The sequence below is a fragment of the Moschus berezovskii genome, chromosome 15, assembly GCF_049115385.1.
Source record: "Moschus berezovskii isolate FMDL1 chromosome 15, NW_MosBer_1.0, whole genome shotgun sequence".
NCBI lineage: Eukaryota > Metazoa > Chordata > Mammalia > Artiodactyla > Moschidae > Moschus > Moschus berezovskii.
Genome location: NC_142474.1, coordinates 82,268,725 through 82,292,364, shown reverse-complemented (window position 1 = coordinate 82,292,364; position 23,640 = coordinate 82,268,725). Strand labels below are relative to the sequence as shown.

At 37.0% G+C, this 23,640-nt stretch overlaps 1 protein-coding gene across 4 annotated transcripts in view; it reads right to left on the bottom strand.

Annotated features, from left to right (window-relative positions):
* LOC129556211 (ADP-ribose glycohydrolase MACROD2) overlaps window positions 1-23,640 on the bottom strand; it is an 805,465-nt gene that overhangs the window by 609,905 nt on the left and 171,920 nt on the right. For 2 of the 4 annotated variants that reach the window (XM_088844310.1, XM_088844311.1), the window contains exon 4: window positions 19,009-20,830. The exons of the other annotated variants lie outside the window; for them this stretch is intronic. In XM_088844310.1, coding sequence (XP_088700436.1) covers window positions 20,607-20,830 — 224 coding nt within the window. In that variant the 3' untranslated portion in view covers window positions 19,009-20,606. Of the gene's footprint in view, window positions 1-19,008; window positions 20,831-23,640 lie in introns of those variants that run through there. 4 annotated transcript variants of the gene reach the window in all.

The following is a 23,640-nucleotide window of genomic DNA, read 5'->3' as shown; positions in this document are numbered from 1 at the left end:
CTTCATGAAATCTGTATCTTTCTCAAAATTTTCTCTTTTCCAGTCAATTTACATTACATTCTTTAATGTCTAAAACAGTGAATTAGGTGCACGGGGATGACCTGGAGGGAGGATATGGGGAAGAGGGAGGTGGGAGGGGGGTTCAAGAAGGGGAACACATGTACACCCGGGGGGGATTCGTGTCAATGTATGGCAAAACCAACCAATATATTAACGTAAAGTAATTTGCCTCCAATAAAAAAATAAATAAAAACAACATCATTACAAAAAGATAACAAAAATACAAAGTCTTAAAACCTTCGGGATATGGAAAAAAAATAAAACAGTGAATTAAAAAGCACAGAAACACTTACCACATCTTGCTTTAATTCCCCATGGAACCTGGGAAGATATATTATAAATAATTTGATAAACCTATACAGCATATTAAAAAGCAGAAACATTACTTTGCTGACAAAGGTCTACATAGTCCAAACTATGATTTTTCCAGTAATCATGGACAAATGAGTTGGACCATAAAGATGGCTGAGCACCAAAGAATTTATGCTTTTGAATTGTGATGCTAGAGAAGACTCCTGAGAGTCCCTTGGGCTGCAAGGAGATCAAACCAGTCAATCCTAAAGGAGATCAACCCCGAACATTCATTGGAAGGGCTGATGCTGAAGCTGAAGCTCCAATACTTTGGCCACCTGATGCAAAGAGCTGACTCACTGGAAAAGACTCAGATGCTTGGAAAGACTTAAGGCAAAAGAAGGGGGTGGCAGAGGATGAGATGGTTAAATAGCATCACTGACTCAATGGACATGAGTTTGAGAAAACTCCAGGAGATGGTAAAGGACAGGGGAGCCTGGTGTACTGCAGTCCATGGGACCATAAAGAGTCAGACATGACTTAGCAAATGAAAGATGATGATGAACAATCCCTACTGAAATGGAGAAAAGCAGACAGCATTAAAAATATATCAGAAGATGGCTAGCAAGTTCCACGAGGCTGGCTAAGCATCAGAAAGATCAGAGAGAGAGCCATACATTCTGATGGAGAAAGGCTGGTAAGAATGTAGCATGTCACTGTGTGCTCAACTGGTCAGTGAGTCAGAAACCTCTCCCACAGCAAGGCAGCTAACTGCCCAGTTATGAAAAAAAAGTTTCAATAAACACATTCACTGTTTAGAAACTCTAATACATATATGTTCTAGCATAATGCATACTTACTATGCATGTGCAAAGGAGTTTAACATACATTTTCTCATTTAGTCTTCACAATAGCCCTATGAGGTAAGTAATAATTATCAACATTTAATACTATCATCATTTCCAAAGGAGTTAACTGAAGCTTAAAAAGACTACTTCATGTAAGCCCTTGACCTAGTAAGTATCTGAGCTAGAATCTGAACCCAGGATCCTCTGAATTACTATGCCACAGATCTTTGAATTTTACATTGCTTTGATTTTTATTTATATTTTTAATGCTTTAAACAATAAATATTTGTTCAAAGATGTACAGACATACCTCAAAGATATTCTGGTTTCAGTTCCAGAGTACTACAAACAAATAGCTTGGTAACCTGCCGCATGAACATTTTTATTTTCCAGTGCATATAAAAGTCATGTCTATCCTCCACGGTTGTCTATTAAGTGCAATAGCAGTATGTCTAAAAAAGTATACACACCTGAATTCAAAATATTTTATTTCTAAAAAATGCTAAGGCCCTTTGATATTTCTTGGAAGGCCAGTTTAGTGGAAATTAACTTTTTTAGCTTTTGCTCATCTGGAAAACTCATCTCTCCTTCAGTTCTGAACAATAAATAACCTTGCTGAGTAGAGTATCGTAGGATATAAGTTCTTTCCTTTCAGCACTTGAAATACATCATGCCACTCCATTCTGGCTTGCAAAATTTCTGCTGAAATATTAGCCGATGGTTTTATGAGGGTTCCTTTATACATGACTTTTATATGAGATGTCCTGGTATGGGTCTTTTGGGGTTCATCTAGTTTGGGATTCTCTGTATTTCCTGGACCTGGATATCAACTTCATTTTTCACATTAGGGAAATTTTAAGTCATAACTTGATCAAATACACTTTCTATCCCTTTCTCTCTATCTTCTCCTCCTGCTGAGACACCTACAATGCAAATATTAGCAAGCTTGATGCCATTCCAAAGGGCCCTCCCACTATCCTCATTAAATTTTTTTCTTTTTATTGTTCTGATTGAGCAAATAGCACTGTTCTGTTTTATAGGTCATTTATGCATTCTTCATAACACCAATATATTTGCTTGTATCTCCTTCTTTCTTACATTAAGGTAGCACCCTATACTGTTTAACAATTTTTATTTTAATAGTAAATACTAGAAATAACTAAATAAGTTCATAAGTATCTTCATTATTATTTGTTATAGCTGCATAATAATATATTGGGTAAATATGGACTATACTACAGTTTATTCAACCACTCTCCTATCTGTGGACATTCAGGTTATTCCCTGTATTTCACAATTACAGATTATATCACAGTAAATAATCTCATAAACATGAATTTGCATGTTTTGGGTGTGTGATCCATGGTAACTTCTAAGGAGTGAAAATGCTGGGTCAGAGTACAAATATATAGTTTTGCTATGTATTACCAAATTTCCATTCAAAGGACTGTATCAATTTCAGTTCCTCCTTTGTGGCTCAGCTGGTAAAGAATCGCCTGCAATGCGGGAGACCTGGGTTTGATCCCTAAGTTGGGAAGATCCCCTGGAGAAGGGAATGGCTACCCACTCCAGATTTCTGGCCTGGAGAATTCCATGGACTGTAGTCCATCGGGTCACAAAGAGTCAGACATGACTGAGTGACTTTCACTTTCACCAAAGCTTGAATGTGATGATTTCCCTTCAGTCCCACTGACAGAATTTGTCATTTTTTAAAAAACTTTCTGCCACTCTAAAAAGTGATAAATATATTTTAGTGGTTTGAATTTATATTTCACTAATTATGAATGAATTTGATCATTTTTTTCATGTTTATCATATGTTCATCTGCTTGTGTTTTTCTGTGAATTATCCATGTCCTTTTTCTATTTTTCTATAGGGCTTTTGATCCTTTGCCCCTCCATCTTAAAGCCTTCTTTGTATATTAGGGAGATTACCTTTTGCCTGTATAAATGCTGTGAGTATTTTATTGCATTTTGTCATTTGTCTTCTGACTTTGATTATGGAATTCCGGGCTTTCTTTATACTCCAACTCTCACATCCATACATGACTAATGGAAAAAAATCAAAGATTTGGCTAGACGGACCCTTGTCAACAAAGTAATGTCTCAGCTTTTTAATATGCTGTCTAGGTTTGTCATAGCTTTTCTTCCAAGGAGCAAGCGTTTTTTAATTTCATGGCTGCAGTCACCATCTGTAGTGATTTCGGAGTCCAAGAAAATAAAGTCTGTTGCTGTTTTCATTGTTTCCCCATCTATTTGCCATGAAGTGATGGAACTGGATGCCATGATCTTCATTTTTTGAATGCTGGGTTTTAAACCAGCTTTTTCAAAATGTTAAAACTGCCGGTTAATTTTTTCAAACCCTTTGGGTAAAAGAGAAGAGTAAACATCAGAGAAAAGAAAACTCACATAACAGTTTGTCCTTTGATATTACAACACAAAAATTACATATCAAGTATTAGCAAAGTATTTTCATATCTATTATAAAATTGCCAGATATTAGCAACTCCAGAGAGCACATTCCACTGTATATATCTGCAAATGTTACCATAAAAGGTCATCATCTTAATTGCACAAACACATTATCATGAAAAACTAAGTAATAAAAAAGTCACACACATTTAGTTCAAACCCTTTTTGCCATCTGTTGCGTTTGTCTTATGCATTTTAATTATTTTGGAAACTTGTAGAAGTTCTAGTTTTTAAAAATGCCTTCTATTATCACAGGCAACTTCACAATCCTACGATTCACGGTAATCTCTCAGATAAGCATCTTTACTAAATCAGAGAGAAAAACAAGTTCAACTTTGGTTGGTTCTGGATTTCACATTCCAGGTGTTGGCACTGGGAAATCCATGACCAGCCTAAGCTTACAAATACGGTTAACAACTGTTAGTGATATTTACAGGAGGCATAGCCTCTATTGATACTAGAATTATATTTATGTCTATTTACAGTTTAATGTTAATAAGCAATTCACCAAGTAGTAGGACAACAGAATAAACCCTCATTTGCTTGTAAGCCAGTAAGTTGGCAATTTCACCCACTAAATGCCCAAACTCTAAAAGACATCTAACAAATGTCTCAAAGTTAATATAACAAACATAATGCAGAGGAAAACGTTTTAAATTTCACTCAGTATCTATTATTCCTTATTTTAGGCACAATTTTAAAAATTTATATTTTGAAACAAATATTAATTGAAAAATCAAACTCAAAGAAAAATCTTCTGCTAGAGACTAAACCACTTGGGTTTTATCAGAGCCCGTGAGCTTCTAGAGGAAGGAAAACATCCAACTCCAGCCTACTTTAGCCTTTGCAATTGATTAAAGGAAAGGATAGTGAAGTTGCTCAGTCGTGTCCGAATCTTTGCGACCCCATGGACTGTGGCCTACCAGGCTCCTCCGTCCATGGGATTTTCCAGGCAAGAATACTGGAGTGGGTTGTCACTTCCTTCTCCAGGAGATCTTCCTGACCCAGGGATTGAACCCGGGACTCCCACATTGTAGGCAGACGCTTTACCATCTAAGCCACCAGGGAAGTCCATTAATTAAGGGAAGTGCCAAATCCAGCCATCTCGAGCCCTACTGTCTCATCTAAGGATGAAGAGAATAGATGTATTTGTGAAGGTCACAACCCAGAGAAACAGGCTCATATAAAAATGAGGACTAATCATAAAATTATAGAATTCTTCCCTTACCCCCAATGTGGTCTTATGACCACATTGATATGAGGCACTGTATAATAAGTGGGTTATAATGGAAAGAACAGTAAGATCCAGACTCCATTTAAGGAGTCTGTAAAGAAACACAAAGACAATAGGGGCTACAAAAAGAAGTACCATAGAGGAAATTTTAGCATCAGACACCTACAGCTACAGTAAACAGAAATATGTTGTTGCTGTTTAGTTGCTAAGTCATGTCCGACTCTTTGCAACCCTATGGACTATAACCCACCAGGGTCCTTATGTTCATGAGATTTCCCAGGCAAGAATACTGGAGTGTGTTGCCATTTTCTTCTACCAAGGACTTTCCCAACCCAGTGATCAAACCCAAGTCTCCTGCACTGACAGGCAGATTCTTTACTGGTGAGCCACCAGGGAATCCCAAACAGTAACACAGCCTAACCCTAAACCAGATACACACAAAAAATCCCTTACATTAAAGGTTTATTTACCTCGGTTCCTTTTTTTAATCAATATATCACGCTTGCATGCGTGCTCAGTTGCTCAGTCATGTCTAACTCTTTGCAATCCCGTGGACTGTAGCCCACCAGGACCCTCTGTCCACGGGATTATCCTGGCAAGAATACTGGAGTGGGTTGCTATTTCCTCCTCTAGAGAAACTTTCCAACCCGGTAACTGAACTTGTGTCTCCTGTGGTTCCTACATTGGCTGGCAGGTTCTTCACCACTGAGCCACCTGGGAAGCCCTTATATCATTCTTGAGCTTCAACAAAAAAATCACAAGGCACACTAAAAAGAAAACACAGTCTGAAGAGACAAACAAAGCTTAGATATGTCAGAAACTTTGGGGTTATCAGAACAGGAATCTAAAATAATATGATTAATGTTTTAAGAGCTCTAAGAGAAAAAGTGAACAGTGGAGAGTCAGACACGACTGAGCAACTTTCACTTTGAAAAATAAATAAAACTGAAAATAGGAAATCAATAGAAAAAAATCAATAGAATCAAAATCTGGATCTGTAAAAAGATACACAAAATTTATAAACCACTAGTCAACTAACCAGAGAGAAAGAAGAGAGAGACCGTTTTGAGAAATCAGACAGGGGAGATTGCTATTGACCACATGGATAATAATAAATTAATAAAAGAGTATTATGAAAAACTGTATGCCCCAAAAGCTGATAAGCTAGAAGAAAATGGAGCTCTTCCTTGGAGAAAACAGTCTGTGACAGCTTATATTAGGAGAAATAATCTGAATAAACACATATCCATTAAAGAAAATTGAGTCGATTATTAATCACCTATAATGGAAAGCACCAGTCCCAGACAGGTTCACTGGTGAATTCTACCTAAGATTTAAAGGAAACATGATAACCAATTCTCTGCAATTCATTCCAGAACTTACAGTCAAAGGGAGTACTGCCTAACTCATTCTATGACGCCAGAATTACTTTAGAATCCAAACCTGAAAAAGATGCTGTAGATTACCAAGGAAAACAACAGATAAATATCTCCCACGAACACATGAAAATCCTCAAAAAAATATTTGCAAAATAAATTGAACAAATTATTTTTAAACATTAAACAACACAACCAAGTTGGATTTATTCAAGTTATTCAAGGCTGGTTCAACATTTAAAAATCAAGTAATTTAGTCCACTACTTAGCATGCTAAATAAGTAAGATCAAATGAGCATATTGCTGCTGCTGCTGCTAAGTCACTTCAGTCGTGTCCAACTCTGTGTGACCCCATAGACGGAAGCCCACCAGGCTCCCCCGTCCCTGGGATTCTCCAGGCAAGAACACCGGAGTGGGCTGCCATTTCCTTCTCCAATGTGTGAAAGTGAAAAGTGAAAGTGAAGTCGCTCAGTTGTGTCTAACCCATAGCGACCCCACAGACTGCAGCGTACCAGGCTCCTCCATCCATGGGATTTTCTAGGCAAGAGTACTGGAGTGGCTTGCCATTGCCTTCTCTAGAGACAGAAAAAAGATTTGACAAAATCCAATACTAATTCATGAAAAAAATAAACAAAAAACAAAACTCTCATAAAACTAGGAATAGAAGAGAATTTCCTCACTTGATGAAGAATATCTACCAAAAACTCTTTTAATTAACTAATGCTGAGTAACTAGATGCTTTCCCACTAAGATCAAGAACAAGACAAGGCTGTCCCGTCTCACAAGTTCTATGTAACATTATACTGTAAGTTCTAACTAATGCAATAAGAAAATAAAATCAAAAGCATACTTTTAATTTGGAAGAAAGAAATAAAATTTTCTTTGTTCACAAATAACACTATCATCATATAGAAAGTCCCAAAGAATCAACAACAACAAAAATTTTTGAAACTAATAAGCAATTGTAGCACAGTTACAAGACATAAGGTTAATGTGCAAAAATCAATTATTTTCTGATACACTAATGATGAACAAATGGAATTTCAAACTTAAAACATTATTTACATTAGCAGAAAAATTAAAATACTTAGGTATAAATCTAAAAACTATGTACAAAATATATATGAGCAAAATTATGTAAAATTTTTAAAACTGGTAAAAAATTAAATAACTAAATAGATAATCCATGTTTATGAATAATAAAAGGCCTCAATATTGCCAAGATGCTAGTTTTTCCCAACTTCATCTATAGGTTTACTGTAATTGCATTAAATTCAAGAAAATTATTTTATGGATAATAACAAACTAATTGTAAAGTTTATATCAAAAAAAAAAATGACCCAGAATAATTAACATAATATTGAAGAACAAACTCAGAGGACTGATAGTACCTAAATTTCAAGATATACTGTTAAGTTACAGTCATTGAGAGACAGTGTGACACTGGTGAAAGAAAAGACAAATAAAATAGTGGAACAAAATAGAGAACACAGAAATATACTACATATATCTTTGACAAAGGAGCAAGAATCCAGTGGAGAAATAATAGTCTTTTTCAACAACTGGTACTAGAACAATAGCTGAAAAGTGAAAGTGAAGTCACTCAGTCGTGTCCAACTCTCTACGACCCCATGGACTGTAGCCCACCAGTCTCCTCTGTCCGTGGAATTCTCCAGGCAAGAATACTGGAGTGGGTTGCCATTTCCTTCTCTAGGGGCTCTTCCCGACCCAGGGATAGAACCCAGGTCTCCCGCATTGCAGGCAGATGCTTTAACCTCTGAGAATAGTTAAACATGTGCAAAGCAAACAACAAAATAAAAGAATCTAGATACTGACACTTACAGAAATTAACTCAAAATGGATCATAGGTGAAAAATACAGAACTTTAAACTCCTAGAAGATAAACTAAGAGAAAATCTAGGTGATGTTGGATTTGGTGATGGCTTTAAGTCATCAAAAGCATGATCAATGATTTTAAAATATAAGCTGACTTTCATTAAACTTAAAAACTCTGCCCTGCAAAAGACACTATTCAAAGGGGGGAAAAAATGCAAGATACAGACTAGGATAAAATATGAGCCAATCAAATTTGCTAAAGTACTATTATCCAAAATACACAAAGAACTGTTTAAACAATAAGAAAATAGTGCAATTAAAAGTGAGCAAAGTATCGCAACTTCTCCAAGAAAGATATGCAATATGCAAATGACACCTAACAAAATGAAAAGATACCCAACATAGTAAATTGCTATTGTTGTTCAGTCCATCAGCCATGTCTGACTCTGCAATCCCATGGACAGCAGCATGCCAGGCTTCCCTGTCCTTCCCTAACTACTGAAGTTTGCTCAGAACTCATGTCCATTGAATCAGTCATGTCATCCAACCATCTCATCCTCTGTCATCCCCTTCTCCTCCTGCCCCCAAGTCTTTCCAGCATCAGGGTCTTTTCAGAAAGTCAGTTCTTCACATCAAGTGGCCAAAGTATTGGAGCTTCAGCTTCAGCATCAGTACTTCCAAGAAAATTCAGGATTGACTTTCTTTAGGGTTGACTGATTTTTTTTTAATAATTTAATTTTTATTGAAGGACAATTGCTTGACAGAATTCAAAAGGTTTGACTGGTTTGATCTCCTTGTTGTCCAAGGGACTCTTAAGAGTCTTCTCCAGCACCACAATTCAAAAGCATCAGTTCTTCAGGTCTCAGCCATCTTTATGGCCCAACTCTCACATCCGTAAATGATTACAGGAAAAACCATAGCTTTGACTAGATGGACCTTTGTCAGCAGTGACGTCTCTGCTTTTTAATATGCTATCTAGGTTGGTCATAGTTTTTCTTCCAAGGAGCAAGTGTCTTTTAATTTCATGGCTGCAGTCACCATCTGCGGTGATTTTGGAGCCCAAGAAAATAAAGTCTGTCACTGCTTCCATTGTTTCCCCATCTATTCACCATGAGGTGATGGGACAGATGTCATGATCTTAGTTTTTTGAAAGGTGAGTTTTAAGCCAGCTTTTTTACTCTCCTCTTTCACCTTCACCAAGAGGCTTTTTAGTTCCTCTTCGCTTTCTGCCATAAGGGTGGTGTAATCTGGATATCTGAGGTTATTGATATTTCTCCCAGCAACTTTGACTCCAACTTGAGCTTCATCCAGCCCAGCATTTCTCATGATTTACTCTGCATATAAGTTAAATAAGCAGGGTGACAACATACAGGTTTGACTTATTCCTTTTCCAATATTGAACCAGTCTGCTGTTTCATGTCTGGTTCTATCTGTTGCTTCTTGACCCGCTTACAGATTTCTCAGGATGCAGGTAAGCTGGTCTGGTTTTCCCATCTAAGAATTTTGCACAGTTTATTGTGATGCACACAGTCAGAGGCTTTAGAGTAGTCAATGAAGCAGAGCAGATGTTTCTCTGGAATTCCCCTGCTTTTCTTTGATCCAACAGATGTTGGCAACTTGACCTCTGTGTGCTCTGCCTTTTCTAAATCCAGCTTGTAAACCTGGAAGTTCTCAGTTCACAAACTGTTGAAACCTAGCTTAAAAGGATTTTGAGCATTACCTTGCTAGCATGTGAAATGAGTGCAATTGTGCAGTAGTTTGAACATTCTTTGTCATTGCCCTTCTTTAGGACTGGAATGAAAACTGACCTTTTCCAGTCTTGTGGCCACTGCTGAGTTTTCCAAATTTGCTAGCATATTGAGTGCAGCCCTTTCACAGCATCATCTTTTAGGATCTGAAATGGCTCAGCTGGAATTTCATCACCATCACTACCTTTGTCCCTAGTAATGTCCCCTAAGGCCCACTTGACTTCGTACTCCAGGATGTCTGGCTTTAGGTGAGTGATCACACCATCATGTTTAGGCAAGTCATTAAGACCTTTTTAGTACAGTTCTTCTGTGTATTCTTGCCACCTTTTCTTTATATATCTTCTGTTTCTGTTAGGTTTGTAACATTTCTCTCCTTTATTGAGCCCATCTTTGCATGGAATGTTCTCTTGGTATCTCTAATTTTCTTGAAGAGATCTCTAGTCTTTCCCATTTTACTGTTTTCCTCTATTTCTTTGCATTGTTCACTTAAGAAGGCTTTCATATCTCTCCTTGCTATTCTTTGGAATTCTGCATTGATATGGGTATATCTTTCCTTTTCTCTTTTGCCTTTCCCTTCCCTTCTTTTCTCAGCTATTTGTAAGGCCTCCTCAGACAACCATTTTGCCTTTTTGCATTACTTTTTCTCGGGTATGATTTTGATCATCACCTACTGCTCAATTATATTAACCTCTGTCCATAGTTCTTCAGGCACTCTGTTCATCAGATCTAATGCCTTGAATCTAGTTGTCACTTCCACTGTATAATCAGAAGGGATTTTATTTAAATCAGACCTGAATCACCTAGTGGTTTTCCCTACTTTTGATATCACTACATATCTAATAGAATGGCAGAGAAACAAAATGGTGACAACACCAAATGGTGACAAGAATGTGGAGGAACAAGAACTCTCCCATTCAGTGCTTCTGGGAATATAAAATGGTACAGCCACTTTCAAAGAAAGATCGGTAATCTCTTACAAAACTAAACAGAGTCTTATAATATGATCCAGCAATCATTTTTCTTAGCATTTACCCAAAGAATTTATGTCCAAATAAAAATTATTTACAAGTTAAAACCTAGATACAACCAAAAATTCTTAGAAGTAAATAAAAGAGGAAAACTTCATGATATAGACCTCTAAAAACAGAATAAGCCCTAATGTAAATGGCATCACTGACTCAATGGACATGAGTTTGAGCAAGCTCCGGGAGTTGGTGATGGACAGGGAAGCCTGGCGTGCTGCAGTCGATGGGGTCGCAAAGAGTCGGACATGACTGAGTGACTGAACTGAACTGAAAGTATTAAATTTAATTAATAATAATGTATCAATACTATTAGTTCAGCATCAGCAATTTCAAGAAATATACCACAGTAATGTAAGCTGCTCTTGATATGGGAAACTGTGTATAGTGGAACTATGTACAAGAGGGTATACGGAAATCGTATGCTTTCTGCTCAATTTTTCTGTTAACTTAAAATTGCTATAAAAATGGCCTATTAACTTTTTAAAAGAAAACATCCATTATTTCATTTTGCCTCTTCTTAGAAGTTTGCTTCTCTGCTGCAACAACTTAAAAGCTCAGTTTGGATTTATCTTAGCACTGGGCTTCCCTTATGGCTCAACTGGTAAAGAATCCACCTGCAATGCAGGTGACCTGGGTTCGATCCCTGGGTTGGAAAGATCCCCTGGAAAAGGGAAAGGCTACCTACTCCAGTATTCTGGCCTGGAGAATTCCATGGACTGTAAAGGTCCGTGGGTTCACAAAGAGTCGGACACAACTGAGTGACTTTCACATTCACGTTAGCATTTCTTCAGCTGATACTTCATTAACTTATTCACTGATTCATTCATTCAATGTTTGACTATTTACAGCATTTGCAGTATCATCCACTCGGGCTTTTAAGCATATAGCTTCCATGTTATTTTACTTTCTTTTTAAAATCTTTTATAATATATTAGTTTCATATTTAGAGACTATGAATCATCTGTTTTACAAGTCTAGCATCTTAAATTAATTATATACACTCTCTGATGGGAGCTTCTAGAGTTATTTTTATAGGTTACTATGAGGATAAGTCAGTCTCCAGGATATATCCAAACTGGATGCACACAATTTTAACTCATTACTTCTTCCCACTGAGGAACTATTCAATCAAGCTGCTTTATCAACTAATATGACTGGGTATCATACTATATAGATTACATATAATATACATTGTACTATATACTAAAGTATATGGCTCCTAAGACCTGTTCTCGGCATACCACAGGATAATCTTAACAAAGTTTTAAATGTTTCTTGAATTAATATTTTTGGATACACGAAAAATATTACAAAAGGCATGATTTACTAAAAGCTTAATTTTAACTAGAAGATTATGGCATTAGATGAGGTTTTATCTTCACAACTAAAAAATGCTTTAAAATAATAGTTAAAAGTATAAAGTCCCTTCTCTGAAGGACTCAGTAAAGGACTTCAGAGTTAGTTGGCAAGGAAACATATACATCTGGAAAAATACAAAAACTGAAAATAAATTATTCCATTCAAAAATGTAGAAAATGTCACAGCATTGTAAATGATTAACTGCTCAATTAATGGCTTAGATAAGTACTACAGGAACTCTGAGAATAAAAAAAAAACCCATGTGCTAGAAAGAGCTGGCTTCACAAAATAGAAACAGAATGAGTCAGATCTTGAAGAAACATAAGTGAAAAGTAAAAGATCAGACATGCTGAAGAGCGCCTGTGCTGACTGGTACAGCCAGAGTGGTTGAAGTCAGAGGCTGGAGGGCTGGGTGAGAACCAGAAAGGTAGGGTGGGGCAAAGTTAAAGAGGACACTGGATTCCAACCTAATGAGTTGAAACAGTAATTCTGGGCAACACAAGCACTCACAGGTCTGCAGGGGAAAGCAAGATGCTGAAGCAAACAACAGTATCAAGGAGGAATGTGGACTGGAAGAACAGTTAAGAAGCTATAAGAAAAATGATTATGGGCATGATGAAAAAAGTGACTGAACTGAGAGGACAGCGAAAATGGAAAATATGCGAAAGTCACCCTATCCCCCCCACCAAATAAAGAAATTAAAAAGGAACAATGAATTGGAGATAAAGTATGTAGGACCAAAGATGAGTCCAAGTTTCTGAAGCTAGAGAAAGATAAGAATGAACAAACTGTTTCAAGCATGTTAAGCTTGGACTGTCTGAGAGACCTTATAGAGAAATATATGTCAGATCATTTGGTAATACTGGAATTGGTGTTCAATTGTGAGATTAAAACTAAAGAGAAATAAACTGCAATTAGCTTCATACCTGTGACATTTGAAACCTTGAAAATAGATGCTGTTCTCCAAAGAAATTGTCTTTAGGCAACTGTCTATTAGAGTAAAAGGTCAACTGAGATTTGGAGAATCTATTTTTAGGGCATAGATAAAGAAACAGCAGTATAAAACACACACACACAATATAGTCAAAGAGGGAAGTCAAAAACCATCATGGGAACACTAAGGAAAATTTTGTTGCCTCTCCCATATTATTATGAAAATCTTTCCTATAATCCACTCCTGTTTAATAATTTCAAAATCCTATAATCACTATAAAATATTTTTTCCCTTTAAAACACTTTTTCCCTTACAAACAAAGATATTGGACCTCAAGGAGCAGTCAATGACAACTGCATTTTACTATTCACTATTGGTAAATTATTTACTATTGATAAATTATTTAGTAATAAACCAAAATGAAAATAATGATACGATTTGAACCAGAAACCATACTGAGTGTATTCCATTAAAGCCTATTCAAGAACACAGGATTTCCTAAAAATAAGAGGAGGTCAGTTGCTTCTGAAAATCATGGTGACAATAATATCAGAGATCAGAGTCCAGAGTTTAATACCTTCCTGAGGATTTACCTAGTAGAGAAAAATTATATACAGGACCAGAGAGGTAGGATAACAAAGCCTAATAATTTAGACTGTCCATACTGATCACTAAGGGTTCTTCACTCGTTCAATCAATGCGCTCACTCATTTATTCTCTAAATTACCGAGTAGCCACTGTGTGTCAGGCACTAAGAACATAAATATGAATAAGATATATCTTTCTATCCAGGGCTTTATTATCCTCAAACACATATGCCTATTCAGTGAGATAAAGTAGAAATATCTTATCTCTATAAAGATATATAATTTGCAAGTCAGTCAAAATATAAGGTTGTACTTGTGAAAGAATTCAAGTTAACCTCTACCTGACTCTAGAGATTCTATAAAAGACTCTTTTAGCATGAATAAGTATCATGTGCTCTTTTCTCATTTCTTCTTACCCATTCTTTGTACTTTAATTTAACCGACTCTGAGAGTCAATCACCCTAATTGTACCTAATTACCAATTTCTTTCATGAAAAGGAACATAAAGGAGTATAAATTAATATCCCCTTAAAGTTAAATTTGGGTATTATTTCAAATCATATCTCAACAACTTTGCTAATAAACTCTGATAATGTATAAATATCAAATTCTGCAGAACTCAAGATTTTAAACCCCTCAGAATGGAAAACCATCTGTTCACAATGACCCTTACAATTACATTAACCATTTCAAAGTAATTTCTTTTACTCTGGTCAAAAATTGTGTTAGAGACATTGTCTCTCAGTAGCTGGCAATCAGCAACTTCAGAATCATGTAATATTCTATATTTATAAGAAAAATTTGCTTCAGGAAAGCAGAAATTATGCAAAGGTTAACATCAATTTGATGACTTTTACTTCACTACATGGATAACTCACATAGAAAGCAACCTAAAATATAAAAAATAGTGAGTGTAAATAAAGTGAATATTAAATCAACTTTTTAAACTTTCATAGCAAACTTTTTGAAGTATTATAAATTATCTTGCCACTGATGATGAAAATCTAGTGGGGCCTCAAAACTGGATTAGGGTTTCCCCGGTGGCTCAGTGGCAAAGAATCTGCCTGCCAAGTAGGAGACATGGGTTCAATCCCTAGGTCGAGAAGATCTCCTGCAGAAGGAAATGGCAACCTATTCCAGTATTCTTGTCTGGGAAATCTTGTGGACAGAGAAGCCTGGTGGGCTACAGTCCATGGTGTCACAAAACAATTGAACACGTCTTAGCAACCAAAACAACAACAACAAAACTGGATCAACAGGCTATATAGGCAGGGAATGTCACTTTCAGTACTACGAGAATTAATTTTTCTTCAGGTCATTAAGCTAATGACCTGGAGGAAATAAAGATAATGATCAGAAATTCTGATATTCCATATTTAAGCAAAACTGAAAAAAGAATGATAATAAAAAAAATAATAAAAAAGAAAGAAATAAAACACAAAATGGCCTTTGAGCAATGCAGAATAAGAAAGCCAAAGAGCTAACACATTTCTTAAAATACTCTCAATTTAATTTGGAAATGGATCCAAAAAATCAGCGAAAGACAGCTGTAATACAGAGTATGCTCCACACCTACAACAGTTTTTCAAGGAAGCTGAAAGAATTCCTGTTTATATATGAAAAATGTATATAACCATTTCTCAAAGATATTATTTAAAAAGTGATTATTGTAACTGTGACACAGGCACAGTGATTCTAAATTTAAAAGTGATATAACTAAAATGTTGAAATGTTAAAAATATGTCCCTTGTTTTAAGCATATCGTGAACTTAGAACGCTTTCTAAAATGAACTACAGCAGCAGAAAAATTAACAAATTACTTTTAAAGAGGCTGAGAAATCTCTCTGATGATTAATAAAGTCAGAAGCACATTTATCTTGACTTCTTTAAATGAAGTCGGACTGAAGTCTTAAGGTTGAATTAAATAAAGCCAGTAATCTCTCTTCATCAGTTACATCTGTGGATTTCCAAGTCAGAGACATCAAAAAGACTACCATAGATAATCAATTTATACATGAAACAGAATATTGATGAAAAGGTGTCTACAATAATATTTAATTATAAAGAAAGAGTAAAATATATTTGAAAAGGAAAAACATAATATTTAGAAATTACAGTAGAAATTTTAAAGGCATTTGAATCACTTGAGCCAATTATCTTCAATTTGAAATGTTATTACAGAAATGCTGATGATTAAATTCAATTGTTTTATATATATATATATATATATATATATTATATATGGCATCTGGTCCCTTCACTTCATGGGAAACAGTGGCAGACTTTATTTTTGGGGGCTCCAAAATCACTGCAGATGCTGACTGCAGCCATGAAATTAAAAGACGCTTACTCCTTGGAAGGAAAGTTATGACCAACCTAGATAGCATATTCAAAAGCAGAGACATTACTTTGCCAACAAAGGTCCGTCTAGTCAAGGCTATGGTTTTTCCAGTGGTCATGTATGGATGTGAGAGCGGGACTGTGAAGAAAGCTGATCGCCAAAGAATTGATGCTTTTGAACTGTGGTGCTGGAGAAGATTCTTGACAGTCCCTTGGACGGCAAGGAGATCCAACCAGTCCATTCTAAAGGAGATTTATCCTGGATGTTCATTGGAAGGACTGATGCTAAAGCTGAAACTCCAATACTTTGGCCACCTCATGCGACGAGTTGACTCACTGGAAAAGAGTCTGATGATGGGAGGGATTGGGGGTGGGAGGAGACGGGGACAACAGAGAATGAGATGGCTGGATGGCATCACCAACTCGATGGACATGAGTTTGAGTGAACTCCGGGAGTTGGTGATGGACAGGGAGGACTGGCGTGCTGTGATTCATGGGGTCAAAAAGAGTCGGTCACGACTGAGATAATGAACTGAACTGAACTGATACTAAATAGCTACATTTCAGTTTTTCTGGTTAAGGAATGATCCTCACTAGGACTTCCCAGTCAAACAATGTCCACTATCTCTAACCGAAATTAACAGAGATTTCAATTGTGAAACACAGCCAAAGCCTTTTGTAATGCTCCCTTTTCAGTGTTCTCAGTGATTTCCTTTCCACCCAGGGTTGAGAGCTGGGGAGATGCAAAGAAGAAAACAACTTATTTCTCATTCTTAAGGAGCTCACATTCTAGCAGGTGAGTGACCTGTAAACAACTGATTATGACACACATGATATATGCTAAAATAGAGATTTGTTACATAGTGAGTGCTTCCAAGGACTGAAATGAGTTAATGTACAGGCTCATGGCCCAGGGCAAGATGAATAACTCCAGTCAAAGGAATGTGAGGCCAGTCTCCCAAGGAAAGCTTCATCAGAGCTCACCGATAAATTTTAAAAAGGTATTACTAAAGGTATTACTAAATTACGCACTGAACCCAATGCTGACAGGTTCCACTTTCAGTACCCATGGAATTTCCATTTGTTACTGGTATTCTCATCATACAAAAAGTTCTCACTCTGCAACAAAAGCTGGCCAGGACACTCATCAGGCCTAATGAGGACAGAACCCATGTAATGGTTCAAGTCAACACTGATGATGTCAGTCCAAAATCAGACACAACCAAGTCATCAGCACTGTGGGGAATGCAAAACAGTCATTAATCTTTAAAAGCTTTTTAAATATTTAGTAGATCTAACGCTATTAAGAAATAAGGCAGCATTAGTTCAAAATTTTGGGAAACAGGCTTGCCCTTTCCTAATACTTGTGCGTTTAAGACTCCTCTCTCGCTTTGCTGTTCACACAGCAGCTGACAAATCATTTCTCCAAACCGGCAAAGAGTGCTAAAATTAGAATTTAAAAGAAGAGCGGGCAGCAAATAAAGAAATCTTCTCTTTTGATACTACATAAATATATTATTAAAATATTTGCTCTTGTTTTCATGTGAATCAGATTTATAAACAACTAATACACATTACAAGTAAAATTTTGTGGAATTTTTTTAATGGCATAATGAATGCCTTTATACCAAAGACCTATTTTCTGTCATTTTGATACTTTAGCTTTTCTCAACACAGAATACATATACCACATTTTTACTGAAAAAAATATGTGGTCATTTGCCAGTTAATTATCAGTTTTATATAATCAGAAGCCACACACTGAGGCATTTGTAGTGTTTCCTATGAGGATCAATAAAATACTGCTAATATGATCTGTTTTCATTAATATATAGATTATACATGACAAAAATCTCAATAGGATCTTGGAACTAGACAGTTACTACCCCCACACTGATAACACATAATCACAAAACAGCTGAAATTGTGGACAGTTTTCCCTCTCAGCATTCCGAGGTAGACTTCTTTTCCCCTTTTTTCTTCACACTTTGCATATTCCTTTTTTGTTTAATTATGCTAAATTTTCTAGGGTCACCTGCCACCCTAGGGAGGTTTTCCACTGCTTTTTTCTGTCCAAAGATTGTGTACTTTCACCACTGTTTTTATTTACCACCCAAGAGACTATTTCTCTTTCTAGCAATCACACTTTACCACTAATGAAAGATCTGCTAAATTCATTAAGCCTCTTCCTGCTATTGCTAGAACTTTCTTCTCAAACATTTTGCTGGCACCAAGAAAAGCCCTATCTACACTATCTATTCTTTTCTAATTATAAACTTAGCAGTCCATTTCAACTAGATCAGAAAATAAAGATTGATCATTGACATCTATCTATATTTATATTTATGTATATATCTATATCTATCCACTCAGCCAAATTTTAATTTACAATCAAAGCAAATTACATTGCTTGGTTAATATAAAAGGGTTGTCAATGAAGAATGGAAAGTTAGTGTAAGTATACAATGGTGGAAAACTCCTTAATGTTAAGTATAAATGAAAATTAACACATGACTATGATAGAATCCACGAAAATATTTCACCAACAAAAACACAAGAGTTGCCAAGACTATGCATCAACAAGAAAAATACAAGTACCAGTACTAGGTGAAAACAGATAATAATAAACAAGTCTATAGAAGACGGAAAGAAAAAGAATGAGAAAAGACTCAAAAGACTGAATTTTTGTTGACTAATTTACTGAAAGCATTAGGAACAACATTTGCCAAAGGCAAAAAAACTGTCACCAGAATGATAAACTCTACTAATAGATATTTTATTCTGTTGTTTGCTTTTTTAAAAGAAGAAGAAAAAAATCCACATAAGGCTTTAAAAACAAACACAGTTCTATTGAGTCAAAACACGTCTCAAACATGGAGAAGCATAAATGAAGCACGGAGCCTAGCGAAGGAAGGATTTGAAATAAACATGAAGTTAAGATACAAGAAAGGAAGGCCAATTACTGGCTTAACTACGAAAGTGATTATAAAGCTACTATTTACAATAGTTGGACTTCCCCAATGGCTCAGGGGTAAAGAATCCACCTGCAGTGCAGGAGACACATGAGACGTGGGCTCGATCCCTGGTCAGGAAGATGCCCTGGAGGAGGGCATGGCAACCCACTGCAATACTCTTGCCTGGAAAATCCCATGGACAAAGGATCTTGGTGGGCTACAGTCCATAGGGTCGAAAAGAGTTGGACATGACTGAGCGACCCTGCTTTCACGCATTTTAAATAGTTAAATTTTTTATCCTGGAGTCAACTTTGGAGATGATGCTTTTGGATAACTGCCAAATAACTAGACCATAATTATTTCTGAAAACAATTATCATAAAATTGGTGAAAATTCTGCTTCAATATATTTTAGCAGAATTTTTACCAATTTTATGATAATCTAAATCAGAATAAAATACTTACAGTTAAAGAATATTCTTTCTAGGAAAGAGATCAGAGATATGAGGCACAGTTTCATTGGTGGGTCTATGAATATAGTGTATTCCTTCTACTATGTCCTAGCTAAAACTTCAATGCCAAACGCTACCTGGGACTAACAACACAGGTTCCTGATCTTTATTAGGCCTTGGGGTGAAATTTATGGATCCTCTGCAGCAGAACGCACTTAATACCATGCACAGAAAATCAGGTTCATGAACATCCTCTCCTCACATCATTCTCACCTTCAAGCTAGGGGTCCATACTTCAGAACTCAGATGAGAGGTGGGAGGGGGAACATATGAAGCACAGCACTGTTGAAATGTCTTAATAACTGTACTGTGCTATTTAAATGTATAATGTGTAACGTAAAATCTGACTGGCAGATACAACATAGTGCCAATGATGTCTTAGATGATTTAACATCTTTTCTGCACAATCGTCCTCCTCTCCTATCATTAAGTGACAGACACTAGGCTACTCTCAAACAACTGCAGATAAATGACTCCCAGTTCTGCGATATACTTCATCGAATCACACCACCTGCAAACTAATGCCTTTCTATGTAAATCCAATTCAAAGTTTCTAAGAATTAAGGAATAGCAACAGTGTTCCAACTAGCTATTTTCAGAAACAGACAATCATCCTAAAACCAGGATGAATATCACAGCCGATCAATACAAGATTACCTGAATTTAATCCATTTTACATGAACACCAAGAAATGAACGACAAGCACAGACTTTCAACTTTGTCTGCTGACCCACCTTTGCTCATTCATCTCTTCTTTAGGTGTGATCATTAGCACTGTGTGTTTAATAACAAACACAAATTTTTCTCTTCCTCTGGGAAGAAATCTATCTATGATTATTTGGTGCTGAGAATAATAAATACAGACCTTCTGCTTCAGAGAACATCATTCAGCAGATTTTCATTAAGTTACTATTTGGAAAAGTTGACTTGAGCACTGTATACAAAAAAGACATGTCAACAAAGTAGTTAGCCCTGTTTTATCCACCTTGTTTTAAAAAAAAATGACTCATTCATGTTTGGCTTTCTGGGTCTTCATCGCTGTGCACAGGCTTCCTTTAGCTGCGGCGAGTGGAGGGCCCTCTCCAGTTGTGGTCTGTGGGCTTCCTGTTGCAGTGGCCTTTGTGGTTGGAAAGCACAGGCTCCAGGTACTCGAGCTTCAGTAGCTGTGGCACTCAGGCTCAGTAGTTGTGGCTCATGGGCCCGGTGGCCCCATGGCATGTACGATCTTCCCTGACCAGGCATCAAACCTGTGTCCCCTGCAATTGCAGACAGATTCTTAACCACTGGACCACCAGGGAAGCCCTAACCATCTTGTTTTAATCACCCATATGGCAGGGGATCCAACCACAAAATCACCCATAAAAATCACTGCACTGATCTCAACATAGGATTATATGCTTATCTATGTATCCTTATATCTGAGCACCTCCAAGGATGGCTTTCTTACACTTCAGACTACGATGTCTATAGCCACACATTTGATAGCAGCCATCCTAGAAGTCCACTTGCCACTGTGAATCAGAGCCTTAAAAATGCCTACCCTTTTTAAGTCTGCATATCTTTTCTTAAGAATTTATCCAGAGATAACAATTATGAAAGTATATAAAGATCTGCAAAAAAGAATAGTCATCAATACCATTTTTTATATTCCATATATATATATATGTTAATAAATGATATTTTTCTCTTTCTGACTTACTTCACTCTTTATAACAGGCTCTCCATTCATCCACCTCACAAGAACTGACTCAAATTCATTCTTTCTTATTGCTGAGTAATAAAATATTCATTGTATATATGTACCACATCTTTTTTTATCTATTCATCTGTCAATGGACATTGAGGCTGCTTCCATGTCCTGACTACTATAAACAGTGCTGCTATGAACATTGGGGTACAGTCATATCACGGTTCTCTCAGGGTATATGCCCAGGAGTGGGGTTGCTGGGTCATATGGTAGATTTTTGCAGGGAAGGACTGGAGACACAGATGTAGAGAATGGACCTGTGGACCCACTGGGGGAGGGTAAGAGTGGAACAAATGGAGAAAGTAGCATCTGCATGTTGTGTAAGATGGAGAGCTGGTAGAAGTTGCTGAGCAGCAACTGACACCCAGCCTGGCACTCTCTGATAAGCTGGAGGAACAGGATAGGGAGAGGAGAGGAAGGTTAAGGAGGGAGGGATGCATGTATAATTATAGCTGATTAGCGTTGTTGTATGGCAGAAACCAATACAAAACTGAAAAAAATTTTCAAGAATAAATGAAAATAAGAATGGTCGTTGACCATCTGGTGATGTCCATGTGTAGAGTCTTCTCTTATGTTGTTGGAAGAGGGTGTTTGCTATGACCAGTTCGTTCTCTTGGCAAAACTCTATTAGCCTCTGCCCTGCTTCATTCCATGCTCCAAGGCCAAATTTGCCTGTTACTCTAGGTGTTTCTTGACTTCCTACTTTTGCATTCCAGTCCCCTATAATGAAAAGGACATCTTTTTTGTGTATTAATTCTAAAAGACCTTGTAGGTCTTCATAGAACCGTTCAACTTCGGCTTCTTCAACGTTATTGGTTGGGGCATAGGCTTGGATTACTGTAATATTGAATGGTTTGCCTTGGAAACAAACAGAGATCATTCTGTCGTTTTTGAGATTGCATCCAAGTACTGCATTTCAGAGTCTTTTGTTGACCATGATGGCTACTACATTTCTTCTAAGGGATTCTTGCCCACAGTAGTAGATATAATGGTCATCTGAGTTAAATTCACCCATTCCAGTCCATTTCAGTTCACTGATTCCTGGAATGTCTATGTTCACTCTTGCCATCTCCTGATTGAGCACTTCCAATTTGCCTTGATTCATGGTCCTAACAGTCCAGGTTCCTATGCAATATTGCTCTTTACAGCATCAGACCTTGCTTCTATCACCAGTCACATCCACAACTGGGTATTGGTTTTGCTTTTGCTCCATCCCTTCATTCTTTCTGGAGTTATTTCTCCACTGATCTCCAGTAGCATACTGGGCACCTACCGACCTGGGGAGATCCTCATTCAGTATCCTATCATTTTGCCTTTTCATACTGTTCATGGGGTTCTCAAGGCAAGAATACTGAAGTGGTTTGCCATTCCCTTCTCCAGTGCACCACATTTTTATATTCTTTGCAGCCAAAGATGAAGAAGCTCTATACAGTTAGCAAAAACAAGACCAGGAGCTGACTGTGGCTCAGATTATGAACCCCTTATTGCCAAATTCAGACTTCAATTGAAGAAAGTAGGGAAAACCACTAAGCTATTCAGATATGACCTAAATCAACTCCCTTATACAGCTTAAGGGAGAAACAGATTTAAGGGACTAGCTCTGGTAGATAGAGTGCCTGATGAACTCTGGACGAAGGTTCGTGACATTGTACAGGAGACAGGGACCAAGACCATCCCCATGGAAAAGAAATGCAGAACAGCAAAATGGCTGGCTGAGGAGGCCTTACAAATAGCTGTGAAAAGAAGACAAGTGAAAAGCAAAGGAGAAAAGCAAAGATATAAGCATCTGAATGCAGAGTTCCAAAGAATAACAAGGAGAGACAAGAAAGCCTTCCTCAGCGATCAATGCAAAGAAATAGAGGAAAACAACAGAATAGGAAAGAAAAGGGATCTCCTCAAGAAAATTAGAGATACCAAGGGAACATTTCATGCAAAGATGGGCTCAATAAAGGACAGAAATGGTATGGACCTAACAGAAGCAGAAGATATTAAAAAGAGGTGGCAAGAATACACAGAAGAACTGTACAAAAAAGATCTTCACGACCCAGATAATCACAATGTTGTGATCACTCACCTAGAGCCAGACATCTTGGAATGTGAAGTCAAGTGGGCCTTAGAAAGCATCACTATGAACAAAGCTAGGGGAGGTGATGGAATTCCAGTAGAGCTATTTCAAATCCTGAAAGATGATGCTGTGAAAGTGCTGCACTACATATGCCAGCAAATTTGGAAAACTCAGCAGTGGCTACAGGACTGGAAAAGGTCAGTCTTCATTCCAATCCCAAAGAAAGGCAATGCCAAAGAATGCTCAAACTACCG